This window comes from Poromitra crassiceps, assembly GCF_964638095.1.
Source record: "Poromitra crassiceps genome assembly, chromosome: 3".
In the NCBI taxonomy this organism is placed as follows: domain Eukaryota; kingdom Metazoa; phylum Chordata; class Actinopteri; order Beryciformes; family Melamphaidae; genus Poromitra; species Poromitra crassiceps.
In genome coordinates, this window is record NC_139625.1 from 8,791,048 (window position 1) to 8,806,808 (window position 15,761).

The 15,761-nt window shown below is 48.2% G+C and overlaps 2 protein-coding genes across 2 annotated transcripts in view; one reads left to right on the top strand and one right to left on the bottom strand.

Annotated features, from left to right (window-relative positions):
- Nucleotides 1-12,337, bottom strand: part of LOC310774280 (putative ATP-dependent RNA helicase DDX4) — a gene marked incomplete at both ends in the record, with an annotated part of 249,099 nt that extends 236,762 nt beyond the window's left edge. Inside the window, 2 exons of the mRNA XM_083634323.1 lie at nt 11,954-12,008; nt 12,281-12,337. Of these exons, the coding sequence (XP_083490449.1) occupies nt 11,954-12,008; nt 12,281-12,337 (112 nt within the window). The remainder of the gene's footprint in view (nt 1-11,953; nt 12,009-12,280) is intronic.
- On the top strand, nt 5,502-7,928 carry LOC310774184 (mannosyl-oligosaccharide glucosidase-like; the record flags this gene model as incomplete). The annotated part of the gene is made up of 1 exon (XM_083634258.1): nt 5,502-7,928. One exon carries the CDS (start codon nt 5,502-5,504, stop codon nt 7,926-7,928), a length of 2,427 nt encoding a protein of 808 aa, XP_083490384.1.
- Nucleotides 12,338-15,761: the final 3,424 nt, after the last annotated feature.

Here is a 15,761-nt window from a genome sequence, read left to right on the forward strand (position 1 = left end):
GTGGATGTTAAAAGTTACTGCCGACTGTATCCTTTTGCGCCTTTTTCGAAAGGTTGTTGGCAATTTGAGCAATGTGTCACATCTGCAATCGTTCTGACTTAAAAGGGTCACACCTTTTAAGACCAGAGCCTTTCAGGGTGTTTTCACACTTGGACCCCTTTATAAGAACCACACACAGACCTCTTTAAGTGGACTAAAAAGTGGACCAACAGAAAATGGACTCAGTTCTTTTTGTGTTCACATTGTCAGTTCATTTGAAACGCCGTTCTCTTTCTGGTGCACTTCAGCTCTGATGGGGATACCAAACTTCCCTTTCCCTGGCCAAATTAGCCAGCTCTGACTGGGCGATCCTGATGCATTCCCAGGCCAGCGTGGAGATATCATCTCTCCACCTAGCCCTCGGTCTGCCCCGTGGTCTCGTCCCAGCTGGACGCGCCTGGAACATCTCCCTATAAGGGAGGCGACCAGGTGGCATCCTTACCAGATGCCCGAACCACCTCAACCTTTCTACACAAAGGTACAGCGGCTCTACTCCAAGTCCTTCATGGATGATTGAGCTTCTCACCTTGTCCCATAAGGGAGATGCCAGCCACCCTCCTGAGAAAACCCATTTTGGCCGCTTGTATCGGCGACCTTCTTCTTTAAGTCATGACCCATCCTTCATGACCATAGGTGAGGGTAGCAATGAAGATCGACCGGTAGATCGACAGCTTTGCCTTCTGGCTCAGCTCTCTTTTTGTCACAACAGTACGCTAAAGCGAAGTGATAATTATAGTGAAAATAAATGATCCCCCTTTTTGCTGGGGACCCCCTGAACCCTCTCACGGACCCCTGGGGGGTCCCCGGACCCCACTTTGAGAACCACTGGCCTATACCATGTATGATGTTCATCAATGGGAGACATTTCAGAGCTTTCCATCTCTTTGAAATGTTTCATGGCTTCTGTGTGACACCAACTTAAACCCCAGGCCTGCTCTCTGTGTGACACCAACTTAAACCCCAGGCCTGCTCTCTGTGTGACACCAACTTAAACCCCAGGCCTCCTCTGTGTGACACCAACTTAAACCCCAGGCCTGCTCTGTGTGTGACACCAACTTAAACCCCAGACCTGCTCTGTGTGTGACACCAACTTAAACCCCAGGTCTGCTCTCTGTGTGACACCAACTTAAACCCCAGGCCTCCTCTGTGTGACACCAACTTAAACCCCAGGCCTGCTCTGTGTGTGACACCAACTTAAACCCCAGACCTGCTCTGTGTGTGACACCAACTTAAACCCCAGGTCTGCTCTCTGTGTGACACCAACTTAAACCCCAGGCCTGCTCTGTGTGTGACACCAACTTAAACCCCAGACCTGCTCTGTGTGTGACACCAACTTAAACCCCAGGTCTGCTCTCTGTGTGACACCAACTTAAACCCCAGGCCTGCTCTGTGTGTGACACCAACTTAAACCCCAGGCCTGCTCTGTGTGTGACACCAACTTAAACCCCAGGCCTGCTCTGTGTGTGACACCAACTTAAACCCCAGACCTGCTCTGTGTGTGTGACACCAACTTAAACCCCAGGTCTGCTCTCTGTGTGACACCAACTTAAACCCCAGGCCTGCTCTGTGTGTGACACCAACTTAAACCCCAGGCCTGCTCTCTGTGTGACACCAACTTAAACCCCAGACCTGCTCTGTGTGTGACACCAACTTAAACCCCAGGTCTGCTCTCTGTGTGACACCAACTTAAACCCCAGGGGCCGGTTGCACCAACTGGTCTTACACTGGTCTTAAGCTAAGTTGGTCGTAACTTTACGACCTAACAGCTACGCCGGTTGCACCAAGACGACTTAAGCCTTATTTTCACTAAGACCAGGCGTAACTCCTACGCCTCGTCAGGAGGAGGCGTAGCAGAGATCTCCGCGGAGACCTTTTTGACCGTCATCGTTGTAACACCGCCAGTTCGCCGTCTTTGAAAGCACGACGTTAGATTATAACTAACTAGTTGTGTGGCTTAGCCTTCCCAAATGTTGCCGTTACTTTTTTAGAATGTAATACATAGAATTGGGAACGTTACATTCAATTTCATTCAGACTCCCTGACACTAATCGCCGCCGCCATTTCCCCCCGGGGCTTCCACAGGAGGAGGGGGGTGGGAGGAGGGAGGGTGTAGTGACGCACATACAGTAGTGGGTGAAGGCGCGAGGCACATGTGGGCCAATCAGAGGGCATTCCCCGACAATTCACATGAACGCGCATTGCTACGACCAGCGTAGTTAAGACCAGAGTAAGCCGTGTTGGTGCAACAGGCGTAAATCCACTCTAAAGACTGGTCTTAACTAAGACCGACGTAGGAGTTACGACCAGGCATAGTTAAGACCAGTTGGTGCAACCGGCCCCTGGCCTGCTCTCTGTGTGACACCAACTTAAACCCCAGGCCTGCTCTGTGTGTGTGACACCAACTTAAACCCCAGACCTGCTCTGTGTGACACCAACTTAAACCCCGGGCCTGCTCTCATTTTCCATCAGAGATGTGATGAATGCTAGGCTGTGTTGCTGGGTGGTTTTGAAGGAGGAGCGGAGTGACTTGACATTTTCTGTCACCATTCAGCTGCTGTAAGTCTAAGTCTAAGCTCAGAGGAGGCTGCTGGATGGCTCTGTAATTACAGGAGCTGGCCACTGCAGAGTAACAGTGGGGTTTTGTTTCGCTAGGATCCCATCACCAGAGAGCAGGTATTAAGTCACCACGAGCCACAAGGACCCAACACAGCCAGCCAACCAGCTGGTCATAGTCTGTTTGAGCCTATATAGGACCCTTATCACGGCAACCATTTGAAGGTGGTAAAGCAGGAGGTAGAGCTGGTGTAACCAATAACATGAACGAGGGCCCTGGCACCGGAACACCTAAATGGAATGGACCCATCATTAGTGGCATTGGTTACACACCTGCTTTAATACCTCAAAACGGTTGCTGTGAAAAGGGTCTATAGCTATGGCAGCAGCAGCCGTGGTTCCTCGTAGCTTTTGTTTAACCCCATTACTTCGACAATATGTCTAGCTAAGTCTAGCTAAGCCCTACCAATAAACAGGATTGTTGTCTTATTATTAGGAGAGAGAGAAATAGAGCGAGGAGGGGGAGGGGAGAGAGAGGGGATGGGGAGAGAATGAATGGGGCGGAGAAGGGAGAGAGAGCAGGGGGGAGGGAGGGAGGGGGGGGGGAGAAGAGAGAGAGCAGGAGGGAGGGAGGGAGAGAGAGCAGGGGGAAGGGAGGGAGGGGGAGAAGAGAGAGAGCAGGAGGGAGGGAGGGAGAGAGAGCAGGGGGGAGGGAGGGAGGGAGGGGGAGAAGAGAGAGAGCAGGGGGGAGGGAGGGAGGGAGGGAGGGGGAGAAGAGAGAGAGCAGGGGGGAGGGAGGGAGGGAGGGAGGGAGAGAGAGCAGGGGGGAGGAAGGGAGGAAGGGAGGGAGGGAGAGAGAGCAGGGGGGAGGGAAGGAGGGAGGGAGGGAGGGAGGGAGGGGGAGAAGAGAGAAAGCAGGGGGGAGGGAGGGAGGGAGGGAGGGAGAGAGAGCAGGGGGGAGGGAGGGAGGGAGGGAGGGAGGGGGAGAAGAGAGAGAGCAGAGCAAACAGGGTAGGCTATACTGGGGCTGGGCAATATGGTTGAAATCAATACAGTATCACGATAATCACAGGGGTCAGTTTCAATACATACCAATGTGTATATCACACGGTTCATGTCAGCAAATTCGCGTTTAGTAATCCAATGATCACATTGTCGTATAAATACCTGGCAATTGCCATATCATCACGATATGATGCCACTGAAAGACGACAAATGATACCGAATGATGGCCCAGCCCGAGGGCATCCAGCTGATTTCACCTGGCCACTCCGTCTCCGCGGCAGCATCACAGACTGCCCAGAGCACCGTTGGAGTTGTGTGGTTGTGGCCCTATGCTCCACTTAGAAGCCTGCAGGGAATAAGAGAGGAGGTAATGTAATAACTTGACCAATAATGTAATAAAATGTCCTGACTGATATTGTCATCACATTTTTATGCCCCTGCCAGTGATAGCCGTGGCCAGAGGCAATATATGTTTCCACATTACATCCATAATGTAATAATACCTTTCAGCTGGGTCATATATTTTCAAAACTGATGATGTAATAATTTTGACGGATAACGACCAATCAGCATGGATATGGACGGGTTCTTTTCCCCATTGATAGGGATTTTAGTTGAATGCATCTTTGCCTAATAATGCCTAAATAATAACAAATAACATACCCCATGCCATCTGTTGTACATTTCAAATTCTACATAAAGCCTATAGTTTACATTTCCAAACATGAAAGTGAAACCAGTGTCAAATAAATGTGTTTTCAGTAGTTACAGTAGTAACATGACACCAACAGTATTATAAACGTTAGTGTTTTCAGGCTAACATGACACCAACAGTAGATTCAAGATTCAAGATTCAAGATTCAAGATTTTTATTGTCACTCCATGGTACAAGTATCACGTGTGAAATTATTGTGCTGTGGACTCCGTTTACAACATAGTACAAATATAACAGGGCATATGAGTGCAAAAAAACAACAAGAGACACAACAAGCAATAAGGCAGTATAGTGATAAGACAAGTCAGAGACAGTGGCATATTCACTGCACATAGGTGCACATGTCATGTGCATACTTTAGACGTGCTTAAACATTTTAAATTTGGCGTATTTGACATACAGGTGCAAATAGCATATTCCTTATTAAACATACAATTAAACATTAGACATACGTAATGGTAGCAGCTACAGTACGGTACAGTACGGCTACTACACTATTTGTGTATGTTAAGGAGTCTCGTGGCCTGCGGGAAGAAACTGTCCCTCAAGCGATTTGTGCGTGCTTTTGGAACCCTGTATCTTCTCCCTGAGGGTAACAGGGAGAACAGGCTGTTGTGGGGGTGATTTGTGTCTTTGATGATTATAAACGTTAGTGTTTTCAGGCTAACATGACACCAACCGTATTATAAATGTTACATACTTGCACTGTACACTTTACATTTCAGAGAAAAAAGCATAGGCTACTCTTTTTTTAAACTTTATTACATATCCGTCAAAATTATTACACCATCAGTTTTGAAAATAAATGACCCAGCTGAAAGGTATTTTACATGATCAATAAAAGAGTTTTTAGAATATCAGTCAGGACATTTTATCACATCGTTGGTAAAGTTATTACATTACTGGGTTTTACTACATTTTCGATCAAGCTAAATGTACATTTTATTACATTTGGGCTGACACACACTGATGACATCACAATTGCTTGAGTGACATCACTAATGACATCACAATTGCTCGAGTGACATCACTGATGACATCACTGATGACATCACAATTGCTCGAGTGACATCACTGATGACATCACAATCGCTGAAGTGACAAATATTCAATTGGATTCCTGGAATTCATCGCCGCCACAGGACGCCACAGGACGCCACAGGGTTACTCCTGTGGAAGTAGAAACACCATGAACATTGGCAAAGTCTTCATCGACATTTGCATATTCAGCCTCATTTGGTTCTTTTATTCTCTGTATATGCGCTCCAGCCTTGCCAAACGGGTGGTGACTCTGCACCCTTCACCCAGTGTCCTTAATGCCAACAGCACCGATGCCAAAGTGTCACCTGAGAGGTTCTGGGGTTCATACAGGCCTCAGGTCTACTTTGGCATGAAGACCAGGAGTCCCAGATCAGTTGTGACAGGCTTGATGTGGATGCGTCAGTTTTCCGACATCGACGTGAACCTGAGGCACACTTGCGAGCAGGGTGACCGTTTGCCAGGCTACGGCTGGCTGATGCACGATGGGCTCAGCTTTGGTGTGGAGGAAGTCCGGGAGAATGACTTCACCCTGACCATGGAGTTTGTCAAGAGGATGGGTGGGGACCATGGAGGAGACTGGACCTGGAGGATCACTGCCAAACAGCATAGTTCTGCCCCTCACGCACCAGTTATCTCCCTGATGTTCTACGCAGCAACAGATACTCAAGGTTCCCTGGAGGCCCATGTGGAGGAAAGAAACGGCTTGGGGTCCATCACAGGGTTCTCTGAAGAGCTTGGAAAATTCAAGATCACTTTCCGCAAACCTGTCACTGGGGAGTTATCCAGTGTTAAATATGCCAGCTATAACTATCTGTCGACCGTTACTCCCGGCTTGGAGAAGCTGACTGACATTGTGAAGAACAGTCTCAACCACAGGTTTATCTACAGTCCTCCTTCTGGCGAGAAGAGGCATTACAACGCTGTAGACACCTACAAACCTCCCCACCACCAGCACCAACAGAAACCTGCCGACACCAGGAAGGAGAGTGACTTTGTGGTTCACCAGGTGACCATCCAGACGCCTTTCCAGATTGAGGTTCTGTTTGAGTCCGGAAGCTTCCGCAGCCGCCCCAACCAACTGGTGGGAGACACCATGACCGAGGAGCTGGAGAAGAGGAAAGCTGCGTTTGACGCGAAGTTCGAGAAAACCTTTGGCCTTGAGAGCAAAGGTTTCAGCCAGGCACAAGTTAAGTTTAGCAAGGCAGCACTCAGCAACATGTTGGGTGGAATGGGCTACTTTTACGGCCAGTCGGTGGTCCAGTCACTCCACAATGAGTACCCGCTCCCGTACCCAGAAGGAGCATTATTCACTGCCGTTCCATCACGCTCTTTCTTCCCTAGAGGATTCCTTTGGGATGAGGGGTTTCACCAGCTGCTGCTGAGTAAGTGGGACCCCCAGGTGACACGGGAGGCCACCGCCCATTGGTTAGACCTTATGAACATGGAGGGCTGGATCCCCCGTGAGCAGATCCTCGGGGACGAGGCTCGCAGTAAAGTCCCGGCTGAGTTTGTAGTCCAGAGGAATGAGAACGCCAACCCGCCCACTCTCTTCTTGGCCCTTCAGGAAATGATCGGACAGCTCCCTCCAAATCCCGACACGGCAGCATCTCGACCGACGTTGCCTTTCCTCCGACGGCTCTTCCCCAGACTCCAGACCTGGTTTGAATGGTACAACACCACGCAGTCGGGGCCCCTGCCCAACTCGTACCGCTGGCGTGGCCGTGACAAGGACACCGATCTGTTCCTCAATCCCAAAACCTTGACGTCCGGGCTGGACGACTACCCACGGGCCTCACACCCCTCGGCAGATGAGCGCCACGTGGATTTGCACTGCTGGATGGCGTTGGCCTCAGGCATCATGGCGAGTGTAGCACGGCACCTGGGTGAGCCCCATGAGGAGTACGAGCACACGCACCAGGTGCTCACCGACAACGAGCTGCTGAACGAGCTCCACTGGTCGGAAGAACTCCGTGCTTTCAGTGACTTTGGCAACCACACCCAGTCTGTGTCCTTGCAGCGGGAGAAGGTATATTATGTCCCCCCCGGGCAGCCGCGCCATCAGTTCCCTGCGGCACGCCTCGTGCGCTCTGTCCGTCGGGCCCCCAAGCTACGGCACGTTAACGCGCTAGGCTATGTTAGCTTGTTTCCCTTCTTACTGCACATCCTCAAGCCCGACTCGCCTAAGCTAGAGCATATCTTTCGAGACATGAGCGACACTGACAAGCTGTGGACACCCTACGGCCTGCGCTCGCTCTCCAGGGCCGACCCCATGTACATGAAGCGAAACACAGAGCACGACGCCCCCTACTGGAGGGGACCGATATGGATCAACATCAACTTTTTGGCAGTCAGAGCCCTGCACCACTACGGCAACACCGAAGGGCCATATCAGGAGAAGGCAGCTGTCCTATATCAGGAGCTCAGGACTAATGTTATCAACAATGTTTGCAGACAATATGCTGAGACTGGGTATATCTGGGAACAGTACAGTGACAGCACTGGCAGGGGCCAAGGAAGCCACCCGTTCACTGGCTGGTCAGCCCTGACAGTATTAATGATGGCCGAACAGTACTGATTCTATAGATCTCATCTCAAGTCCTCTAAGACAGTGGTTCTCAAAGGGGGGTCTGGGGACCCCCAGGGGTCCGTGGTACTTTGCAAGGGGGTATGCGAAAAGTTTTCAGCAAAATAAAAATAAAAAAGCTTCATAGTTCAATGAAAATATTTTATGCTTTAAATCTAAAATGGTTCATGGATTACATTCTAATCTAACAAACCTATCAATTTAAAAGTCAAGCACGTTACTGTGGAAACAATTAAGCTTAGCCCAAAATCACAAATCAGAATGAGGGGGTCCCCGGTATATTTTCTATCTTGGCTGTTTTTCAGCCAAGGACCCCTGTGGGGTCCTTGGCTGAAAAACATTTGAGAACCTCTGCTCTAAGATACTGGCCCTCATTTATCACACCATCATTGAAACGACAGCATGGTTAAAGTCATGTTTTGACTAAAAAACTAAACTAAACAAAAAAACAATTGCTCAAGTGACATCACTGATGACAGATTAAGAGAGACTATCACTATCTCTGCTCCAGATACGTCCACCTCATCCACGAACCTCTTAGCAGCACCAAGCACCATCTCAATCCTCTCCGTCTTCCCACTCAAACCAGCAGCACAGTTTCTAATAACCACGGCAATGAAGGCCAGGAATTGCTTCTTGTCCATGGAGATCACGTTACTAGTTCCGTCCTTTGTCTTCTCCGGATCCTTTCTTCATTTCTTTCCCATCTCCATCTCTTAGCAGCCTCAGCATAACCCCCGTTCTTCTCTGATCTTGTTCACTTCCCTTTCCTTCTTTCTTCGTGGTCACCGTCAATCCACTTAACTGCCTCACAGTCGGTCTTCCCACATCTACATATTTGCTTTTAGTAAACACAGCAGCCCCATGCCCATACTCCTGACAGCAGAAACACCTGAGAGGAGCTCTCTCAAAGGACCTCCCTCTATAACACACATAACCAAGTAACACTCCTCCTAAGACTCCTCTCTCATCCCTTCCCGAAATCTCTTCATGCTCCTCGCCGCGCACACACACACCTTCCACCTCCAAAAATGTTTCGGCATCTACCGACACGTCACCCACCACTCCTCTCTTTCTGGCCTCCGCCCCGAGCGGGAAACATCTCACAGCAAGATCCTCCCCAAACACACTCATCTTCAAGGCTTTCTTCCTCTGACTCTCAGACACACACTCAATCACAACCTTGTGTCCTCCATGTCACCCCACTCACAGCGTGAAGCTCTCTTCTCTTCAATTATTCAATCCCTCTTGTGATTCTTTCCTTTCCGGAGACAGAGTCGAGGCCGACGAAGGACAGAATGTAGGGAAACAGTGGAGGGATAAATCCAGAAGGAGGCGGTAAAGCAACATAAAGGATGCCAACTGCCATAAAACACCACAGAAGAAGAATCACTGATGCCGCCATCACTGATGCCATCATCACTGATGATATAGTCTATTCTTTATAGCTTCTAGTCGATCTTTATTCCAGTGTTGTTAAGAGGCCGATTTTGCAGCAAGAATATTTAATTGGTGGGCATTCAACAGGCATGTCGGTCATTCTTGATAAGGAAGCTTTCGTTATTGAAACAGACACCATGCACACTCCTACTGTAGCCTATCTATCTGCATTTGCAGACACTCATGAACCCATATCTTCTGGACATCGCCTTGATGAAAAAACCAACGCAGCTAAAAGTAATAAGTGCGACAGTGTCAGTGCAGACGGCGCACAACTTGAATCTCCAGCACCTTCATCTGTCCCACTCCACACCTGGCACCTGCGTCAGCTCTCCTGCACTCGCTCTCTGACCCCGTTTGGCTTTATTTGTGGGGAGCATTTTGATTCATCTCCTCACATCATACGAGCGTCGGTAACAAGCGCCAGGATTGATTGATTGATTAATTGATTTGCCTGACATAAGATGTTAATTTAGCCGAGGTAAAAAGCCACAAACGTGTATGGGTGTCTGTGTGTATACACACATATACAGTGTAATTGCTTTGTTTTAGTTTTTTAGTTTTTAGTTTTAGTTTTAATTTTGTTTTCTATTATTATTGTTTTGTTTTTGTTTGTTTTTCATCCTTTTGGGAAATCTGGGGTGGGTGGGCGTGTGGGAAAATGATTGTATTTTAGTTTTTGGCATTTCATTCCAGAGTCACGTTTGGTAGCCTATACGGGAGAGCCAGAATGAAACAGCCAGAAAACTAGAGGCAGTCTCAAGAAGCACTCATGTTAGCCGGCTGTGCACCAAAACACACAGTTTTAATTTTACATGACTATTTTGGGATCCGCCACATGGGGGGTAGACCCCTGAGCGTCACACGGCAAACGTTGGCGGGTGTTAATTTCGGGCCCTGTCTGGATGATATCAATGTTGAATGCTATCAATAGCACCTTTAAATAACACAACTTTAGATTGTTATATACAGTACATGACTAGAGTCCATCTTTTAGCCAACTTTGTAACTGTATCAAGTAGTGCATGCATACTGTACTAAATAGATTACAAAACACTAACAACAGCCACACTAACGTAACATAAGTACACTAATGTTTGTGTGTTGTCTAAAAGAAAGACAGGACAGGCAAAAAGACAGACAGATGTATGGAAAAAGAGAAAGGGAGAGGCAAAGAGAGAGCTAGAACAAGAGAGAGAGTCTTCCCACAGGGCTTCAGATAACAGTAATTTAGCTGTGAGATAGTATCAGATAGTCAGGACAGACTGTTCTCTGAACAGAGGGACAGAGTTAAGCAGGACATGAGAGCAACTTCATTCCACCACAACCTCCCCTCACACCCTGTGAACCTCCGCTCACTCGTTTGCTGCTGTGTCTGTGATGTGGAGAGCGACTGTGGAGAATGAACTTCACACAGCAAATGGGGATGCTCCAACATGCACTTTATTGATTTAATGCATGTCATTTAGGTCAGCAAGCACCAAAGCAATGCATGTAGTGTACTGCAAGGTAATGAAACTGTCAACTTATCAGCTCATATGACAGGCCAAAGGTCAAAGCAATGCATGTACTGTAAGGTGGGTGAGGGAACTGTAAAGTTATCAGATCATATGACAGGTCAAAGGTCAACTCAGATGGGATACCATCGAAGCCGAAAAGCATAAGAACGCAGAATGTCATTCTGGTTATAAAGGGACAGTTCACCCCAAAACCAAAAATACATATTTTCCATCTTATCTGTAGCACTATTTGTCCATCTAGATCAGTGGTTCCTAACCTTTGCCGAGTCATGGCCCACTTGAAAATCTCCAAAATGTTTGCGGCCCACGTCTGACCATAAACAGTACGCAGGGCAAATAATGCGTTCTCAGAGCACTTTTTTTATTTTAACGATAAAAGGAGCTGTCCATCAGCACCACGCAGAGACCAGAAACTAAAAGTGAGGGGAAGTGAAGTAATGACATGTTTTCCCCACAAAGATTGTACTGTTTTGCAAATGATTTGGCGGCGCACTTGCAATACCTTCGTGGCCCACCAGTGGGCCCCCGGGCCACAGGATGGGAATGGCTGATCTAGATCGTTCACGTGTGACCATAGACTGTATAAAGAGATGGATGGAGTGAGTGTGACGTCACCCATGGTTTGTGGACTCCTGTTTTGAAGCCTCTAGTTTGTATGTATGTACAGTGTATGGATGAAATGTTGGGATATGTTTATGGAATCCACAGAAATGTTCATATTTGACATTTCCTCTCAGGAAAATGTTAAATCTGGACATCTGGGCACAGACACCGGCTCTTCCTGGTTACTTACCGGCCACGTAACCGCCTCCCCTGCCTCCACCTCGGAGGAGCCACCCTGTGGTGAGTCTCGGAAGGCTCGGCTACCGACACTCGCGGGCTACCGGTCCGGTAACGTGTCGCAGGAACCACGGCTCAAATCGCCGGTTAACTTTAGGCAAGCGAAACAACTTGGTTGGGTTTAGGAGGTAATGGTTTGGGTCGGGATTCGAACCAGCTCAAGACGAGAAAGTTACAATTCGGGAAGACTAAGCGTCCATCCCCACCACCCCCCACACCCCCCCCCCCCCCCCCCCCCCCCCCGCCCCCCCCGCCCCAACCCACACACTCCCTACCGCGACTTTGACCTACTCAAACCTCAGACTGTCATGGAGTCTGGAGGTCGACCGTGAAACGTAAGAATGCGACGTATTTTTGTTCCGAAAAGTCCATAATGTCACATTTCTTTGGATTCTAAAAAGGCACAATGCTGATGTTTTATTCTGGCGATTGGGTTGGTGAGGAAGACCAACTGGGGGCTGATGTTCTCACACACAGAAAGAATGTCTTTGGAGAAATCAAAAAGAGTGCGGACACAAGCGGCCTTCAGCCGTGGGTCTTGACACCATCAGGCGATTCGGTTCCCATTTCCTGTCCGCTGTCCCGCAGACAGAGCTGCATTGTGTCCCTGCTGCCCTAGAGGACACATGGAGACAGTCAGCTTTGTGTTGCCGAGTTAGAACAGTCAATATGACCGAGAGAGAGAGAGACAGAGAGAGAGAGAGAGAGAGAGAGCTGGAAACGGCGAGAGACGAGGAGTTGATCTGCAGCATCCGCAAATTATCATATTTCAGTCAAACAGAAGAAGTGATCTATTATACAAAGACCAATTAAGTCAGCCACCTGATCAATGAATGACAGTGTTATAAATAGAGAGAGAAACAAGCAGCCCTCTTCACAAGGGAAACGACAGCATTTCATGGGGGTCAAAACGACCGATGTTTACGAATGCGACCTCTTGTGGTCGTGTGAGTAAGTGCATGCGTGCAGCGGCGCATATGCCAGAGTCGGGGAGCTGTAACCAGGATGTAGTGGCGGCAACCTGTGGCGCCGCGGTCTTTAACATAAACGACAGTCTGATACTGAAAGAGCTCGCTGACTCGGGGCGGAAGGGAACTGGTGGGAATAGCCTGATCCTGACAAAGACAAAGATCCTGTGAAGATCGAAACGTTGCAAATAAAAAACCATTGATGGAGCCTCAGTGTGCAGACTTTATCTTTTTGTTATAGTTACCTTTTGTCCAGCACCTGTAAGTTTTTTGGATGTGCGCATATTTGTCTTTTTCACTAATAGCCTGATCCTCCCACGTGCTACGTCCTGCCGGTGAGTGCTCCCCGCTGTCAGGTGAAAAGAAGCAGCTGGCAACTGCGCATGTGTCGGAGAGAGCATGGTGCTAGTCTACGGCTCTCCCCAGATCGGCAGAGGGGGTGCAGCAGCGACGGGGGAAGCAGGGGGAAATTGGCCAAGTACAATTTGTGAGAAAATGGGGGAGGGGTGCAAAAGAAAATAAATGTTCATGTCAAAGAGGGTTTCTCTAGCTGTGTTCAGGGGGAGGCCCACTTCATATCAGAGATGGTTGACACGATTTGATATTTCATAAGAGGCTGACACGACCAGTGAACCCACATAACATTCACCTGCACACAAACACAGCCCTGGTTGGCTGGGGTGTGAGTTTTAGGACCTTGGAGAAGAGTATAGATTAACACCAGAGTGCCATCTGTCTTGTTGGATCCCTGAGGCATATCTCCACCTACAGACCACACAGCTGTCGTGTTGGATCCCTGAGGCATATCTCCACCTACAGACCACACAGCTGTCGTGTTGGATCCCTGAGGCATATCTCCACCTACAGACCACACAGCTGTCGTGTTGGATCCCTGAGGCATATCTCCACCTACAGACCACACAGCTGTCGTGTTGGATCCCTGAGGCATATCTCCACCTACAGACCACACAGCTGTCTTGTTGGATCCCTGAGGCATATCTCTACCTACAGACCACACAGCTGTCTTGTTGGATCCCTGAGGCATATCTCTACCTACAGACCACACAGCTGTCTTGGTGGATCCCTGAGGCATATCTCCACCTACAGACCACACAGCTGTCTTGGTGGATCCCTGAGGCATATCTCCACCTACAGACCACACAGCTGTCTTGTTGGATCCCTGAGGCATATCTCCACCTACAGACCACACAGCTGTCTTGGTGGATCCCTGAGGCATATCTCCACCTACAGACCACACAGCTGTCTTGTTGGATCCCTGAGGCATATCTCCACCTACAGACCACACAGCTGTCTTGGTGGATCCCTGAGGCATATCTCCACCCACAGACCACACAGCTGTCTTGTTGGATCCCTGAGGCATATCTCTACCCACAGACCACACAGCTGTCTTGTTGGATCCCTGAGGCATATCTCCACCCACAGACCACACAGCTGTCTTGTTGGATCCCTGAGGCATATCTCTACCTACAGACCACACAGCTGTCGTGTTGGATCCCTGAGGCATATCTCCACCCACAGACCACACAGCTGTCTTGTTGGATCCCTGAGGCATATCTCTACCTACAGACCACACAGCTGTCTTGTTGGATCCCTGAGGCATATCTCTACCTACAGACCACACAGCTGTCTTGTTGGATCCCTGAGGCATATCTCTACCTACAGACCACACAGCTGTCTTGTTGGATCCCTGAGGCATATCTCCACCTACAGACCACACAGCTGCACACAGACCTTTACACACAATGGATGCCCAGAGCTCATATTAAGAGGTGAAATTGAAACTCAAACAGTTCTACTGTATAGAGCTGGTCAGGGAGGAAAGTGTTCTGTGCTCTACAGATCATGTCTGCTGTCTCCTCTCATGGCTGAAAAATGAAAGATACTAAAATTGATACCCTTACATTATCAGTATGTTACTACCTCCGGCAAGGAGGTTGTGTTTTCCTGCCTGTCTGTTTTGCCTGTCTGTCTGTTTGCAGGATTACGGAAAAACTACTGAAATGTGCCTATCAGAGCACACTGGAGTATTGGCCTTGGCGGAGGTCACTCTTCATCTGCTCTCCTAGTTATCTATATTTTTATTGACTTTTTTTTTTTTTTGTATATGGTTGCCCTGTGTAGCCATGCTATTAATCCAGGCTGCAGCTAAAGCAAGAACAACAGCATTCAGGAACAAGTAATCCAGTCCACACCAGCGGGTTAGATTGACTTTTTCAAATTGAATTCATAAAATATAGGAGCAAACAACACATTTTTCCATCATTGCTTCTTGCAGGTTCGCTCTTCAATTCTTATTAATAGCACCTTATGTATGTATGTATGTATGTATGTATGTATGTACTGTATGTATGTATGTATGTATGTATGTATGTATGTATGTATGTTTATTTTTATTTTTATGTATTTATGTATTTATGTATTTATGTATTTATTTATTTATGTATTTATTTATTTATTAAAGTACTTTTTTAACTAGATTTCTAGTGTCATTATTATCATCATTGATGCTAGTTGAAGAAGCGTCCAGATGTAGCCTGAAAACATGTTTTTTTTTTGTCCGAAAGATGGGCAGTGCCGTCTTGACAGAAGAAAGATGGGCAGTGCTGTCCTGACAGAAGAAAGATGGGCAGTGCTGTCCTGACAGAAGAAAGATGGGCAGTGCCGTCCTGACAGAAGAAAGATGGGCAGTGCTGTCCTGACAGAAGAAAGATGGGCAGTGCCGTCCTGACAGAAGAAAGATGGGCAGTGCTGTCTTGACAGAAGAAAGATGGGCAGTGCTGTCCTGACAGAAGAAAGATGGGCAGTGCTGTCCTGACAGAAGAAAGATGGGCAGTGCCGTCCTGACAGAAGAAAGATGGGCAGTGCTGTCCTAACAGAAGAAAGATGGGCAGTGCTGTCCTGACAGAAGAAAGATGGGCAGTGCTGTCCTGACAGAAGAAAGATGGGCAGTGCCGTCCTGACAGAAGAAAGATGGGCAGTGCTGTCCTAACAGAAAGATGGGCAGTGCTGTCCTGACAGAAGAAAGATGGGCAGTG